At 38.7% G+C, this 16094-nt stretch overlaps 4 protein-coding genes across 4 annotated transcripts in view; all 4 read right to left on the reverse strand.

Annotated features, from left to right (window-relative positions):
* LOC124393520 overlaps nt 1–16094 on the reverse strand; it is a 243501-nt gene that overhangs the window by 86072 nt on the left and 141335 nt on the right.
* LOC124393323 (protocadherin beta-16-like) lies at nt 5684–8424 on the reverse strand. Its single transcript, XM_046861066.1, has one exon. It carries the CDS (start codon nt 8135–8137, stop codon nt 5684–5686), a length of 2454 nt encoding a protein of 817 aa, XP_046717022.1. The 5' UTR covers nt 8138–8424.
* LOC124393324 (protocadherin beta-16-like) lies at nt 8956–11527 on the reverse strand. Its single transcript, XM_046861067.1, has one exon. The coding sequence runs from the start codon at nt 11407–11409 to the stop codon at nt 8956–8958; it is 2454 nt and encodes an 817-aa protein (XP_046717023.1). The 5' UTR covers nt 11410–11527.
* Nucleotides 14409–15464, reverse strand: LOC124393349 (protocadherin beta-17-like). The gene has a single exon (XM_046861092.1). The coding sequence runs from the start codon at nt 15243–15245 to the stop codon at nt 14538–14540; it is 708 nt and encodes a 235-aa protein (XP_046717048.1). The 5' UTR covers nt 15246–15464; the 3' UTR covers nt 14409–14537.

The raw sequence follows: 16094 nt of genomic DNA on the forward strand, positions 1-16094 counted from the left end.
GGAAAAATTGTTGGAAAACCATTTCAGGTGAGACTGAATGAGAGAATGCCAAGTGTGCCACGCTGTCATCAAAGCTAAATGTAGTTACTTTTGATAATCTAAAATATTATAAAGATTCTGGGTTGTTTTTGTTTACTACATAATTCCATACGTTTTCTTTCATAGTTCAGATTTCTCAGTGTTAATGTACAATGTTGACAATAATAAAATATTAAGAATAAAATAAAGAAAAGGGTGTCAAACTTTACTGGCCCTGTACAGTATATATTTTTGGATCACATTTTTATTTAAGTGTATAAACTTAAATATAAATATGTATAGCATTGCATGGTCACACTTAAAAATGTTGTAAGTTAAGTAATTTAGGTGAAAATTTTACCACTTATCCCAAGGAAACTAGAGATTACATCCATGTTTTATTTCATGTTGAACATAAGTGAACAGTAGTAAACTGGTTTTGGAGCTTTTGATATTGAAATGTCTTGTATTCCAAAATAAAATTTTCAGATTTCAACCAAATAAACTGTTTGAGTTGTTTCAGGTTGGTCTCTCATATTGTGTTATCAGCACTTATATGGTTTAAAGCAATCAATTTCCCCAAATAAATTAAGTTGAAACTGTTGCAACTAGAATGTAATAATTGTTTGTATAGTGGAAAGGAATGAGTACATTCAACTTAAGTGGTAACATTACAATGAAGAAAATTCATTCAATTTCGATGAAACGATGATGATGTTTACTGTTTACTGTGTACTGTGTACCACTGTGTAGAAATTACAATAAAAGCCTCTTGACTTGACGACTTGAATGTCAAGAAGTAAAATATGTGGGTCAATTAGGCATTTCTGTTCCTATGATTAAGTGGTGATTCTACAGTCATTTCAGTAATAAATTAAACTGACAAAAGCACATTTTAAGACAGCACTAAACCGAACCATACTGCTTAAAGCTAGCGAGACTGGCGTTATTTCTGCAACTGAAAAGGAGTAGACCCTAGCTTGACGGAACAGAGTCTAATACACAGCTGTATTCTAAACAAATAGTTAACGTGTACAATGTGTGGCCGGTTGGACCAATAATAATAATAATAAAAAATAGATGTAATAGTAGGTAGTTTTTGTGTGCGTAGGCTAACACATACTTTATTTTTCAATAATTGGTAAGCACTACATCAAATAAATTGTCCTTACCACTTCCGGTGACTCTGGGTCGGGCTGCAATACACATTCTCTCATCGCGCACTTCAGAGTTTCTGAAAAACTCGGGTCCATCATTATAACCCCTTGTCTTCCAATTGTAGAATATTTGCAGTCACTCTTCCTCGAGTCAGTCGTCATACAAGTATCATAATTATACACGTGCGGCAGAGTTCCAGTGACTCCTGTGTCTGCGTAACCGGGTGGATAATACGGAATAACTGGGAGATTGGACTGATAAAAGATGCGCGATTGCCTCCACCTGTAGATCTTTACTGATATTATAACTACTAGCGTTGTGATGAAAAGAAAAGAAACAGCAGCTAATGCTAAAACTAAATAAAAGGTGAGGTCATCATTATATTGTTTGGTGTGCGTAAAGTCTGTGAATTCTGAGAGCACTTCAGGAAAAGTGTCCGCTACAGCTACATTGATGTTAACTACAGCTGAGCGAGATGGTTGTCCATTATCCTGCACAATTACATTGAGCTTTTGTTTCACAGCATCTTTGTCAGTGACCTGACGCACAGTTCGTATCTCTCCATTCTGCGCTCCCACTTCAAACAGCGCTCTGTCTGTGGCTTTCTGGAGTTTGTAGGAGAGCCAGGCATTCTGTCCAGAGTCCACATCAACAGCCACCACTTTAGTGACCAGATATCCAACATCTGCTGAACGAGGCACAATCTCAGCCACTACAGCGCCACCAGTCTGCACCGGGTAAAGAACCTGAGGAGCATTGTCATTCTGATCTTGAACGACGATCGTCACTGTAACCTCAGAACTTAAAGGAGGCGACCCTCCGTCTCGCGCTGTCACATTGAAGCTGAACGATTTCATTTGCTCATAATCAAAAACCTTGACTGCATGTACAACCCCGCTTTCTGAATTCACAGAGACGAAAGAACTCACTGGGTTGCCCTGTATGTTATTTTCCTCCAAAAAATAAGACAGACGAGCATTTGGGCCCCAGTCATCATCCTGCGCTTGAATTGTCAGCACAGATACACCAGGAGAGTTGTTTTCACTTACTAATACTTTATACTCTTCAGAACTGAATACGGGTGGATTATCATTCACATCAGAAATTTTAACATTTAATGTTTTGTTACTGTAACGTACAGGACTTCCTTGATCGGATACCAGGATGGTGATATTATATTCAGCAATATTTTCTCGATCAAGAGGTTCATCTGTAATTAAAGCATAGTATTCAGAAAGAGACGATTCAATTTTAAACGGGAGGTGTTCATTTATTTTACACTGCACAAGCCCATTTTTACCGGAATCTGCATCTTCCACATTAATTACAGCCACCGTTGTACCGATTGGAGAATTTTCTGCAATGACGTTTGAAAATGACATGAGCTGAATGGACGGAGAGTTATCATTTTCATCTATGATCTCTATTATAACGCTACAGGTATCTGACAAACCTCCTTTGTCAATTGCGTCAATATTTATTTCATAACTTTTCTCAGTCTCGTAATCTAAATTGTCTAGCGTTGTAATCTCTCCCTTTTCTGAATTTATCATAAAAAGCCTCCTGGCTCCTTCACTTGACTGAGCAAAGAAATATGACACCAATCCATTTGCACCTTCATCAGCATCCGTGGCACTTATTGTAGTTAAGACTGTGCCTATTGGAGAATTTTCCCTCACTTCCGCTTTATAAAGTGATTGTTTACACACTGGAGCATTATCATTTGCATCTAATATAGAAATGTAAATTCTCATCGATCCTGATTTTTTAGGAGATCCTCCATCATATGCAGTAAGGATTAATTCGATGTTATTTTGTTCTTCTCGATCGAGCTCACGATGCAAAACCATGTTAACAAATCTTTCAACAGCCTGATCGTTTATTAGCTTGAAATGATCGGACTGACTGAGAGAATATCTTTTGATACCATTTTCACCGACGTCCAAATCTACAGCGCTGTCTAAATGAAAACGTTTTCCCGGTGCTGTGTTTTCGCTAATTTGTAAATTGACGGTACCTTTAGGAAATTTTGGTGCATTGTCATTTATATCTTGAACCTCCACAGTGACACGATGCAGTTCTATAGGGTTTTCCATGATCAGATCGAAGCTGAAGCTGCAAGGCGTTGTTTGCTTGCAGAGCTCTTCTCGGTCTATCCTCTCCTTCACCTCGAGGGTGCCTTTGTCTCTGCTCAGTTCGACATATTGCCGCCCGCCCTTTGTTACAACCCGAGCTTTTCCAGAAATAAGTCTAGTTGTCTCTATTCCCAAATCGTTGGCGATGTTGCCTACAAATGAACCTTCTGGAGTCTCCTCCGGGACTAAATATCGCGCTTGACAAAACACAAAGTCCATCCCGTAAACACACAAAATATAAAACACAGTCTGCCATTTTAGCTGCGCTGGAGTCATCCGACGATGCCATGAAGCAAAACACGAGCGAAAATTATCCATATTGATAGAGATGCAATCCTGTAATCACTGTTAAAATATAATCCGAAATGTAAACCTTCTTCAAACTGGAAAGCAGAGTCTGGTATATCCTGGTCTAATTTCAGCAGCAAAAAACCCAAATCGTTGCTTCATTATTGAAAAAAACAAAAAGTAGGAAGGACCTTGCCTGGTTTTTAAAGTAAACTCGAATCTAGTCAAATAGCGGCACTTAGAGTATGAATGCTGAAAATGCACTTCTGAAGACTGGAAAAAAAATGGAACTAATTCAGCACTGCAGAGATGAACAGCTCCATGCAGAAACAGAAACACAAACGATGAGGGAAAAAAACGTTTTCCTTCTCGGTTTAAGCCCCTCAAGTTCAATACTGAAGGCACTTTATGAACACGCTAATTTTGTGACTGAGGCTTTTTTTTTTTTTTTTTTTTTTTAACTCACACAGATATCTTCATACATGAAAAGTTAAACAAGGTCACTGAGGTGACAGATGACAAAATTGAAGACATAAATTAGATAATAAATTGTAAAACAATTTCATCGTTAGTAAATATAAATATGAACCGTTGTCGATCAGTTTTATTACATACTGTGTACACACATTGAAAGCAAAATTCAACGGTTTCTGTTGTTAATTAATGTGATATGGGACAATTCAATAAAATTATACAGTCGCATCATTTGCATTTCAGATAATAAAGAATTAACATACTGAAAAAGTTTTTTTCCATGAAATATTTGACATGAAATTTGACAATCCTATATATTTTGCTATGTTTTTATATATTAAGTAATATTTTCTCAGTCAAGGGCCTCAACTGTAAATCTTCTTCTTCTTCTTTCGGCTGCTCCCATTAGGGGTCGCCACAGCGGATCATCCGTCTCCATACTACTCCTTCCTCTACATCTGCCTCTTTTAAACCAACTACCTGCATGCCTTCCTTCACCACATCCATGAACCTTCTTTCTGGGCTTCATCTTTTCCTCATTCCTGGTGTTCTATCCTCAGCATTCTCCTAGCAATATACCTCATGTCCCTCCTCTGCAGATGTCCAACCCATCTCAATCGGATCTCTCTCACTTTGTCGACAAAATTTCCTACATTAGAAACTAGTTTCTAATCCTGTCCATCCTCAACACTTGAGGAACCAATGAAAATCAGAACAACTTCAACTCTGCTACTGTACCTCCAGCTCCATTCCGGACTTTCAATGCCACTGTCTCTAAAACATACAACATAGCAGGTCTCATCAAAATCATATAAACTTTCCCTCTTTCACTCTTGCAGATACCCTTCTATCACAAATCACTCCTGCCACTCTTCTCCACCCACTCCATCCTGCCTGCAATATTTTCTTCACTTTTCTAACACACTCTCCATTACTTTGCACTGTTGACCCCAGGTACCTGAACTTCTCCACCTTCACCACCTCTACTCCCTGCAACCGCACTCATATTGAAGAAGCAACAACAAATGTGTACAAGTACCAGCTCAGTACAAGTAACTAATTCTGCAACGAACTAATTCAGCACCACAGAGATGAACAGCGCCAGACGAAGAATTTTTAAAGGTTTATTGACTGTGATAACATATTTTCCACTGAAAGATGAGATCAGGGCAGGACATTTCGACTGGGCCCTTCCTTGTTAAAAAGAAAGTGTGTGTTGTATGCTTATCTTACAACCCGGGTTAAGCCAAACTTAAAAACTGATAGAACAAGTGCGAGCCAGAGCAAAAGTCAATGGATTTACTTATGGATCCAGTAAAACTCGTTTGAACAGACAAAGACTCGTTTACAATCCATTCTTGCTGATATGATTTTTTTTTTAACGTTATTAAAATATCCGTCATATCTTGCCACCTTAAACACTGGAAATTTGGGCTGCCCGGCAAAAAAAAAAGAAAGCAAATAAAACACAGCAGAAAAAAAAAGATAAAATGCCTGACATGTCAGCGTCAGGCCTTAAAAGAAATGTTGTGTTTTTTCCACTTTTGCTATGGTTAACTTAAAGTAACTATTTGTTTTTAATGACACATTTCGCATTTAACATGAGGAGATCAGTTCCTTACCGCTTCCGGTGACTCTGGGTCTTGCTGTAATACTCTTTCTCTCATTGCGCGCTGCATAGTTTCTGTAAAACTCGGGTCCATCATTAAAACACTTTGTCCTCCGATAGTAGAATATTTGTAATCTGTCTTCCTCGAATCAGTCGTCATACAAGCATCATAATTATACATGTGCGGCAGAGTTCCAGTGACTCCTGTGTCTGCGTAACCAGGTGGATAATATGGAATAACTGGGAGATTGGACTGATAAAAGATTCGCGATTGTCTCCATCTGTAGATCTTTACTGATATTATAACTAATAGAGTTGTGATGAAGAGGAAAGATACCGCAGCTAATGCTAAAACTAAATAAAAGGTGAGGTCATCATTATATTGTTTGGTGTGTGTAAAGTCTGTGAACTCTGAGAGCACTTCAGGGAAATTGTCCGCTACAGCTACATTGATGTTAACTACAGCTGAGCGAGATGGTTGTCCATTATCCTGCACAATTACAGTGAGCTTTTGTTTCACAGCATCTTTGTCAGTGACCTGACGCACAGTTCGTATCTCTCCATTCTGTGCTCCCACTTCAAACAGCGCTCTGTCTGTGGCTTTCTGGAGTTTGTAGGAGAGCCAGGCATTCTGACCAGAGTCCACATCAACAGCCACCACTTTAGTGACCAGATATCCAACATCTGCTGAACGAGGCACAATCTCAGCCACTACAGCGCCACCAGTCTGTACTGGGTAGAGAACCTGAGGAGCATTGTCATTCTGATCTTGAACGATTAAAGTCACTGTAACGTCAGAACTTAAAGGAGGCGACCCTCCGTCTCGCGCTGTCACATTGAAGCTGAACGATTTCATTTGCTCATAATCAAAGACCTTGGCTGCCGATATCACTCCGCTCTCGGAATTCACTGAGACTAAAGAACTCACTGGGTTGCCATGTATGTTTTTATCCTCTAATAAATAAGACAAACGAGCATTTGGGCCCCAGTCATCATCCCGCGCTTGAACCTTCAGCACAGCCACACCAGGAGAGTTGTTTTCACTTATTATTGCTTTATACTCTTCAGAACTGAATACGGGTGGATTATCATTTACATCAGAAATCTTAACATTTAAGGTTTTGTTACTGTAACGTGCAGGACTTCCTTGATCGGACACATAAATGGTGATATTATATTCAGCAATATTTTCTCGATCAAGAGTTTCATCTGTAATTAAAGCATAGTAATCAGTAAGAGACGATTCTATTTTAAACGGAATGTTTTCATTTATTTTACAGTGCACGAGTCCATTTATCCCAGAATCTGCATCCTCCACATTAATTACAGCAACGGTTGTACCGATTGGAGAATTTTCCGCAATGACGTTTGAAAATGACATAAGCTGAATGGACGGAGAGTTATCATTTTCATCAATCACATCTATAATAACTTTACATGTATCTTTCAGTCCGCCTTTATCCATTGCCTTTATATTTAGTTGATACATTTTTTCCATTTCATAATCTAAGCTGTTTACGGTTGTAATAGTTCCTGTTTCTGAGTTTATTTTAAAAACACTCCTGGCTTCTTCAGTAGCCTGAGCGAATGAATAAGAGACCTGCCCATTTAATCCCTGATCAACATCAGAGGCGCTTACTGCAGTCACAATTGTACCAGCTTGAGAATTTTCCTTAACTTCGGCTTTATATACTGATTGTTTACACACCGGAGCATTATCATTCGCATCTAATACAGAAATATGAATTTGCATTGCGCCTGATTTTTTGGGTGAACCTCCATCATATGCAGTGAGAACTAATTTTATCTGATCGCGTTCTTCTCTGTCCAGTGCACGCTGCAAAATCAATTCTACATGTTTATTGCCGTCTGCCTCATTGTTTATTTTCAACTTGAAATGATCGGTGGGGCTAAGAGAATAGTTTTTAATTCCATTCATCCCCACATCTAAGTCTACAGCTCTGTCCAAGTGGAATTGCGTCCCTATTTCTGTGTTTTCGCTAATTTGTAAACTGGCGGTACCTTTTGGGAATTTTGGTGCGTTGTCATTTATATCTTGAACCTCCACAAATACACGATGCAATTCTATGGGGTTTTCCATGATCAGATCGAAGCTGAAACTGCAGGGCGTTGTTTGCTTGCAGAGCTCTTCTCGGTCTATCCTCTCCTTCACCTCGAGGGTGCCTTTGTCTCTGCTCAGTTCGACATATTGCCGACCGCCTTTTGTTACAACCCGAGCTTTTCCAGAAATAAGTCTACTTATCTCTATTCCCAAATCGTTGGCGATGTTGCCTACAAATGATCCATCTGGTGTTTCCTCTGGGATTGAATATCGCGCTTGACCAAAAACTAATTCCATCCCGTAAACACAGAAAATAAAAAGCACAGTCTGCCATTTCAGGTGCGATGGAGTCATCCGACGATGCCGAGAAATCCGTAATCGTACATCCACCATATTAATGTTTCTTTGTTATACTCTAAACATTATTAGGATTTTAAATTGTTTATTGTAAAACACTTTCAAACGAGAAAGAAGAAGCTGGTGTAACCATATCTAACCGAGGCACCAAAAAAAATTCACTGTTTGGAATTGTGGGAGTGACTGTGCCTGTTTATCAGCTCGATTCAACACGAATGTAGTCAAATAGCGGCCCTCAGAGTATGGAGGCTGAAAGTGCACTTGTATGGAACAAAAGTATAATTTATCTTAGATCCGAAATAATCATGAAAAAGAAATCATACAACGGATTGTTGATTAGAAAATGAATGTGGAAAACACAATAAGCGTAAAATTAAACATAATTCAGTCCACATAAATGAACAGCTACAGCCGGAAATACAAACATTTAATTTGGGAGACAAAACAAAGAAGTCAGTTGACCTCTCAGTTTAAGGCCCTAATTTTCATCGCTAAAAATGCTTTAATAAATAGACTATTTTTATGTAATGCGAAAATCTTTATCTATGTGCACGCAAAGATTGCTAAAATTTAAACGAAGTCAGACAAGTGATAATATTATAAATCAAACAAGACCAATTTTAAACATTTCTAGATGTTTTAATGGTAATTATTTTAGAAACACCAGCCCATTCAAGCTTAATTCTATTGAATACATTCTAAGCTTTATAATTGTAAACAACTGAGCTGTGTAAGTGCGATTGTAACGCTCAGCACGCAGAAAAAAAGATGAAATAAAATTTTAAAGTAAATATTCTTTCGTTTGCGTTCATGACATATTTCACATTAACTTTGTCATGCCATAGTTGTAAATATCAGTTCCTTACCGCTTCCGGTGACTCTGGGTCTTGCTGTAATACTCTTTCTCTCATTGCGCGCTGCATAGTTTCTGTAAAACTCGGGTCCATCATTAAAACACTTTGTCCTCCGATAGTAGAATATTTGTAATCTGTCTTCCTCGAATCAGTCGTCATACAAGCATCATAATTATACATGTGTGGCAGAGTTCCAGTGACTCCTGTGTCTGTGTAACCAGGTGGATAATATGGAATAACTGGGAGATTGGACTGATAAAAGATTCGCGATTGTCTCCACCTGTAGATCTTTACTGATATTATAACTAATAGAGTTGTGATGAAGAGGAAAGATACCGCAGCTAATGCTAAAACTAAATAAAAGGTGAGGTCATCATTATATTGTTTGGTCTGTGTAAAGTCTGTGAACTCTAAAAGAACTTCAGGGAAATTGTCCGCTACAGCTACATTGATGTTAACTACAGCTGAGCGAGATGGTTGTCCATTATCCTCCACAACTACAGTGAGCTTTTGTTTCACAGCATCTTTGTCAGTGACCTGACGCACAGTTCGTATCTCTCCATTCTGCGGTCCCACTTCAAACAGCGCTCTGTCTGTGGCTTTCTGGAGTTTGTAGGAGAGCCAGGCATTCTGTCCAGAGTCCACATCAACAGCCACTACTTTAGTGACAAGATATCCAACATCTGCTGAACGAGGCACAATCTCAGCCACTACAGAGCCACCAGTCTGTACTGGGTAGAGAACCTGAGGAGCATTGTCATTCTGATCTTGAACGACGATCGTCACTGTAACTTCAGAACTTAAAGGAGGCGACCCTCCGTCTCGCGCTGTCACATTGAAGCTGAACGATTTCATTTGCTCATAATCAAAGACCTTGACTGCATGTACAACCCCGCTCTCTGAATTTACAGAAACGAAAGAACTCACTGGGTTGCCCTGTATGTTATTATCCTCCAAAAGATAAGACAAGCGAGCATTTGGGCCCCAGTCATCATCCTGCGCTTTAATTGTCAGCACAGATACACCAGGAGAGTTGTTTTCACTTACTATTGCTTTATACGCTTCAGAACTGAATACGGGTGGATTATCATTCACATCAGAAATTTTAACATTTAAGGTTTTGTTATTGTATCGTACAGGACTTCCTTGATCGGATACGTGAATTGTTATATTATATTCAGCAATATTTTCTCGATCAAGAGTTTCATCTGTAATTAATGCATAGTAATCAGAAAAAGATGATTCTATTTTAAATGGAATATTCATATTTATTTTACACTGCACGATGCCATTTTTACCGGAATCTGCGTCTTCCACATTAATTACAGCCACGGTTGTACCGATTGGAGAATTTTCTGCAACGATGTTTGAAAATGACATAAGCTGAATGGTCGGAGAGTTATCATTTTCATCAATCACATCTATAATGACTTTACACACATCTACCAGTCCCCCTTTATCCATTGCCTTAATATTTATTTGATAATTCTGTTCCGTTTCAAAATCTAAGCTGTTTAGGATTGTGATAGCTCCTGTTTCTGGGTCAACTTTAAAAACGTTTCTGGCTTCTTCAGTAGCCTGAGCGAAAGAATATGAGACCTGTCCATTTAATCCCAGATCAGCGTCATTGGCGTTTACTGCAGCCACAACTGTGCCAGCAGGAATATTTTCCTTCACCTCGGCTTTATATACTGATTGTTTACACACCGGAGCATTATCATTTACATCTAATACAGAAATATGAATTTGCATCACGCCTGATTTTTTGGGTGAACCTCCATCATATGCAGTGAGAACCAATTTTATTTGATCGCGTTCTTCTCGGTCCAATTCACGTTGCAAAACCATGTCAACATGTTTATTGCCGTCTGCCTCATTATTAATTTTCAACTTAAAATTATCGGTCGGACTAAGTAAATAGTTTTTAATGCCATTTATTCCCACATCTAAGTCTACAGCTCTGTCTAAGAGCAATTCTGTTCCTATCTCTATGTTTTCGCTAATCTGGAGATTCACTGTACCTTTTGGGAATTTTGGTGCGTTGTCATTTATATCTTGAACCTCCACAGTGACACGATGCAATTCTATTGGGTTTTCCATGATCAGATCGAAGCTGAAGCTGCAAGGCGTTGTTTGCTTGCAGAGCTCTTCTCGGTCTATCCTCTCCTTCACCTCGAGGGTGCCTTTGTCTCTGCTCAGTTCGACATATTGCCGACCGCCCTTTGTTACAACCCGAGCTTTTCCAGAAATAAGTCTACTTATCTCTATTCCCAAGTCGTTGGCGATGTTGCCTACAAACGATCCCTCTGACGTCTCCTCTGGAATTGAATATCGCGCTTGACCAAAAACAAAGTCCATCCCGTTAACACAGAAAATAAAAAGCACAGTCTGCCATTTTAGCTGCGATGAATTCATCCGACGATGCCGAGAATCACACGAGCGCACATCCAACATATTGATAGTGAAGTTATTCTCTAAATATCATTAAAATATAAATAGTAAAATGTAAAACTTGTCCAACAGAGAAACAGATGCTTATGTACCCATGTCCAATCAGGCATTGAAAATAAAATCATCGTTACGTCATTAATAAAACAGTAAGTAGGAGTGACTTTTCCTGGTTAACGGATCCGTTCACGAATCTAGTCAAATAGCGGCCCTTAGAGTTTGAAGGCTGAAAATGCACTTGTATGAAACACAGGTATTCTTTATCCTACATCCTAAATCAGTGGTCCCCAACCTTTTTTGAGCCACGGATCGGATTAATGTCGGACAATATTTTCACGGACCGGTTTAATGTCGGACAATATTTTCACGGACCGACCTTTAAGGTGTGGTGGATAAATAAAACAAAATAAAATGATACGACCGGCTTAAAAACTGGTATTTACCAAATATTATAATAAACGTGAATTCACTGTGTTGTTTTTTGTTAATTTTGCTAGCTTGGGGTTTTTAATTTAGCAAGAATGTATTATGTGTTACCGCCCGGAACAGCCCCTTTAAGAAGGTAGCGGATGGAGGTAAGACATGTGACCGAGGCATCTTAACATGCATCAAGAGTGAGTCATAGACAGATGTGGCGGAGAGAGTCCGGTAATTTTTCCAAAATAAAATATCGTTCAGAATCAGATAATGAATAAAACGGAAATAATGTAAGTGTAACAGACTTTATTATATGTTATGTATTCATTCTGTGCGGCCCGGTACCAATTGACCCACGGACCGGTGCCGGAAAGCGGCCGAGAGGTTGGGGACCACTGTCCCAAATGATTGGGACAGAAGTAATAATACTACAACTGATTATTGTATAGAAGATTACCATGGAAAGCACGATGAGGGTAATATTAAACGTAATTCAGCACCATATAAATGAACAGCTCCAGACGGAAAGAAACATTTAACTTAAATAAAAAGACAAATTAGTTAACATCTCAGATTACGGCGATTATTTTCATAACTCAATATACTTATTGAACACAATATTTTATGTAAAACGAATCTTATTATCTACATGCAAAAAAAAAACTTTTATAAAGGTTAGAGAAAGTCAACCCAGTGTCAATTTTAAAGAGAAAATTTAATAGAGGATTAAACAATTAAACAATTGTAAACATGTTTTATTTTAATGTAAACATCGGCGTATTGAATTTTGAATCTATTTGATAATTTGATACTTTGTAAGCATTACACTAGTAAACAGCTGTGTATGTGTGTTTATAACGCAAAAAAAATTATAAACCTACAAAATATTTCTTTATAGTTAATAGTGTTTCAACTGGTTTCAGACTTAAGTAATGCTTTTTATTCATGTTTCATAACAAATTTCAGATTTGAGTAGCATTTCCTTACCATTTCCGGTGATTTTGGGTCTTGGTGCAATACGTCTCTCTTTGCGCGCTGCATAGTTTCCGTAATATTTGGCTCCAGCACTAAAAAAGTTTGTCCTCCAATCGTAGAATATTTGTAATCTGTCTTCCTCGAGTCAGTCGTCATACAAGTATCATAATTATACACGTGCGGCAGAGTTCCAGTGACTCCTGTGTCTGCGTAACCAGGTGGATAATACGGAATAACTGGGAGATTGGACTGATAAAAGATTCGCGATTGCCTCCACCTGTAGATCTTTACTGATATTATAACTAATAGAGTTGTGATGAAGAGGAAAGATACCGCAGCTAGTGCTAAAACTAAATAAAAGGTGAGGTCATCATTATATTGTTTGCTGTGTGTTGAGTCGTTGAATTCTGAAAGCACTTCAGGGAAAGTGTCCGCTACAGCTACATTGATGTTAACTACAGCTGAGCGAGATGGTTGTCCATTATCCTCCACAACAACAGTGAGCTTTTGTTTCACAGCATCTTTGTCAGTGACCTGACGCACAGTTCGTATCTCTCCATTCTGCGCTCCCACTTCAAACAGCGCTCTGTCTGTGGCTTTCTGGAGTTTGTAGGAGAGCCAGGCATTCTGTCCAGAGTCCACATCAACAGCCACCACTTTAGTGACGAGATATCCAACATCTGCTGAACGAGGCACAATCTCAACCACCACAGAGCCACCAGTCTGAACTGGATAGAGAACCTGAGGAGCATTGTCATTCTGATCTTGAATGACGATCGTCACTGTAACTTCAGAACTTAAAGGAGGCGACCCTCCGTCTCGGGCTGTCACATTGAAGCTGAATGATTTCATTTGCTCATAATCAAAGACCTTGACTGCATGTATATCCCCGCTTTCTGAATTGACTGAGACGAAAGAACTCACTGGGTTGCCCTGTATGTTATTTTCCTCCAAAAAATAAGACAGACGAGCATTTGGGCCCCAGTCATCATCGCGCGCTTTAACTGTCAGCACAGCCACACCAGGAGAGTTGTTTTCAATTACTAAAGCTTTATACTCTTCAGAACTGAATACGGGTGGATTATCATTCACATCAGAAATTTTAACATTTAAAATTTTGTTACTGTAACGTGAAGGACTTCCTTGATCAGATACATGAATGGTGATATTATAGTCAGCAATATTTTCTCGATCAAGAGTTTCATCGGTAATTAATGCATAGTAATCAGAAAGAGACGATTCTATTTTGAATGGAATATTTTCATTTATTTTACACTGCACGATGCCATTTTTACCGGAATCTGCGTCCTCCATATTAATTACAGCCACCGTTGTACCGATTGGAGAATTTTCTGCAATGATGTTTGAAAATGATATAAGCTGAATGGACGGAGAGTTATCATTTTCATCAATCACATCTATAATGACTTTACACACATCTTCCAGTCCTCCGCTATCCATTGCCTTAATATTTAACTGAAACGTTTTTTCAGTCTCATAATCCAAACTTTGTAAAGTTGTAATCGCTCCTGTTTCCGCATTTATTTCAAAAAAATTTCTGGCTTCTTTACTAGCCTGAGCAAAAGAATATGACACCTGACCGTTTTTTCCTTCATCAGCATCACTGGCGCTTACTGTAGTAACGACTGTAGCAGCTGGAGAATTTTCCTTTACTTCGGCTTTATACATAGATGTTTTAAACACCGGAGAGTTATCATTTGCATCTAATACAAAAATATTAATTAGCATTGAGCCTGATCTTTTAGGAGATCCTCCATCATATGCAGTGAGAACAATTTTAGCTCATCGCGTTCTTCTCTGTCTAATTCACGGATTAAAATCATTTCAACATGCTTTTGCCCATCGGCTTGATTATTTATTTCAAGCTTGAAATGATCGTTCTGACTAAGAGAGTAGCTTTCAATGTCATTTACACTCACATCCAAATCTACAGCGCTGTCCAGATGAAAACGTTTCCCAGATCCAGTGTTTTCACTAACGTGTAAACTGACGGTACCTTTAGGAAATGATGGTCCATTGTCATTTATATCTTGAACCTCCACAGTGACACGATGCAATTCTATGGGGTTTTCCATGATCAGATCGAAGCTGAAACTGCAGGGCGTTGTTTGCTTGCAGAGCTCTTCTCGGTCTATCCTCTCCTTCACCTCGAGGGTGCCTTTGTCTCTTCTAAGTTCGACATATTGCCGACCGCCTTTTGTTACAACCCGAGCTTTTCCAGAAACAAACCGACTTATCTCTATTCCCAAATCGTCAGCGATGTTGCCTACAAATGATCCCTCTGGTCTCTCTTCCGGGATTGAATATCGCGCTTGACAAAAAACAAAGTCCATCCCGTAAACACAGAAAATAAAAAGCACAGTCTGCCATTTTCGCTGCGATTGAGTCATCCGACGATGCCGAGAACCGCACGAGCGCACATCCACCATATTGATAGTGCCGTTATCCTCTTAACATCATTAAAATATAAATGTTGAAATACGAAGGTCTTCCAACCGAAAAGCCCGAAAATTGGATGCAGCCTTGTCTATTAGTCGCATCAAAAAAGAATTCGTTGTTTCTGTATTCATAAAACAGTGAGTGGGAGGGACTGTGCCTGGTTATCAGTTTCATGCTACACGAATCTAGTCAAATAGCGGCCCTTAGAGTATGAATGCTGAAAATGCGCCTGTATAAAACAAGTATTCTTTACCATACATCCTAAATGATCGGGACAGAAGTATTACTACTACCGATCACTGTATAGAAGATTACTGTGGAAAGCACGATGAGAGTAATATTAACTGTAATTCAGCACCATAAAAATGAACAGCTCCGGACGGAAAGACAAACATTTAACGTCAATAAAATATGATTCTACATCACAAACAATCGCTGATTGTTGAATAGATTACTGTCGACAAAACAATGAGAGTAAGATTACATGCAATTTAGACCCACATAGATGAACAGCTCCAAACGGAAAAAAAATATATTAACCTCTCAGATTAAGGCACTTTGTTTATTACTTAAAATGCTTAATGAAGAGTTTTTTAGATGAAGCACATTTTATGATCTACATCCACAAAAATATCTTTCCGAAAGGTTAAACAAAGTCTGCCAGGTAACAATGTATTTTTAAAACATACAAATAATTTATTAAAATATATTTAATCATGTATCTGAAATTCATACTGGATCGGTCGAGCCACAGGTATTGTTAGCCAACTAGTGGCTAGCCAGTGTACCGGTGGAAATTGGGCTATTGTTGGCTGAAGGAGGAGAAGGAGATAAAGATG

The sequence above is a fragment of the Silurus meridionalis genome, chromosome 11 (genome assembly GCF_014805685.1).
Source record: "Silurus meridionalis isolate SWU-2019-XX chromosome 11, ASM1480568v1, whole genome shotgun sequence".
In the NCBI taxonomy this organism is placed as follows: domain Eukaryota; kingdom Metazoa; phylum Chordata; class Actinopteri; order Siluriformes; family Siluridae; genus Silurus; species Silurus meridionalis.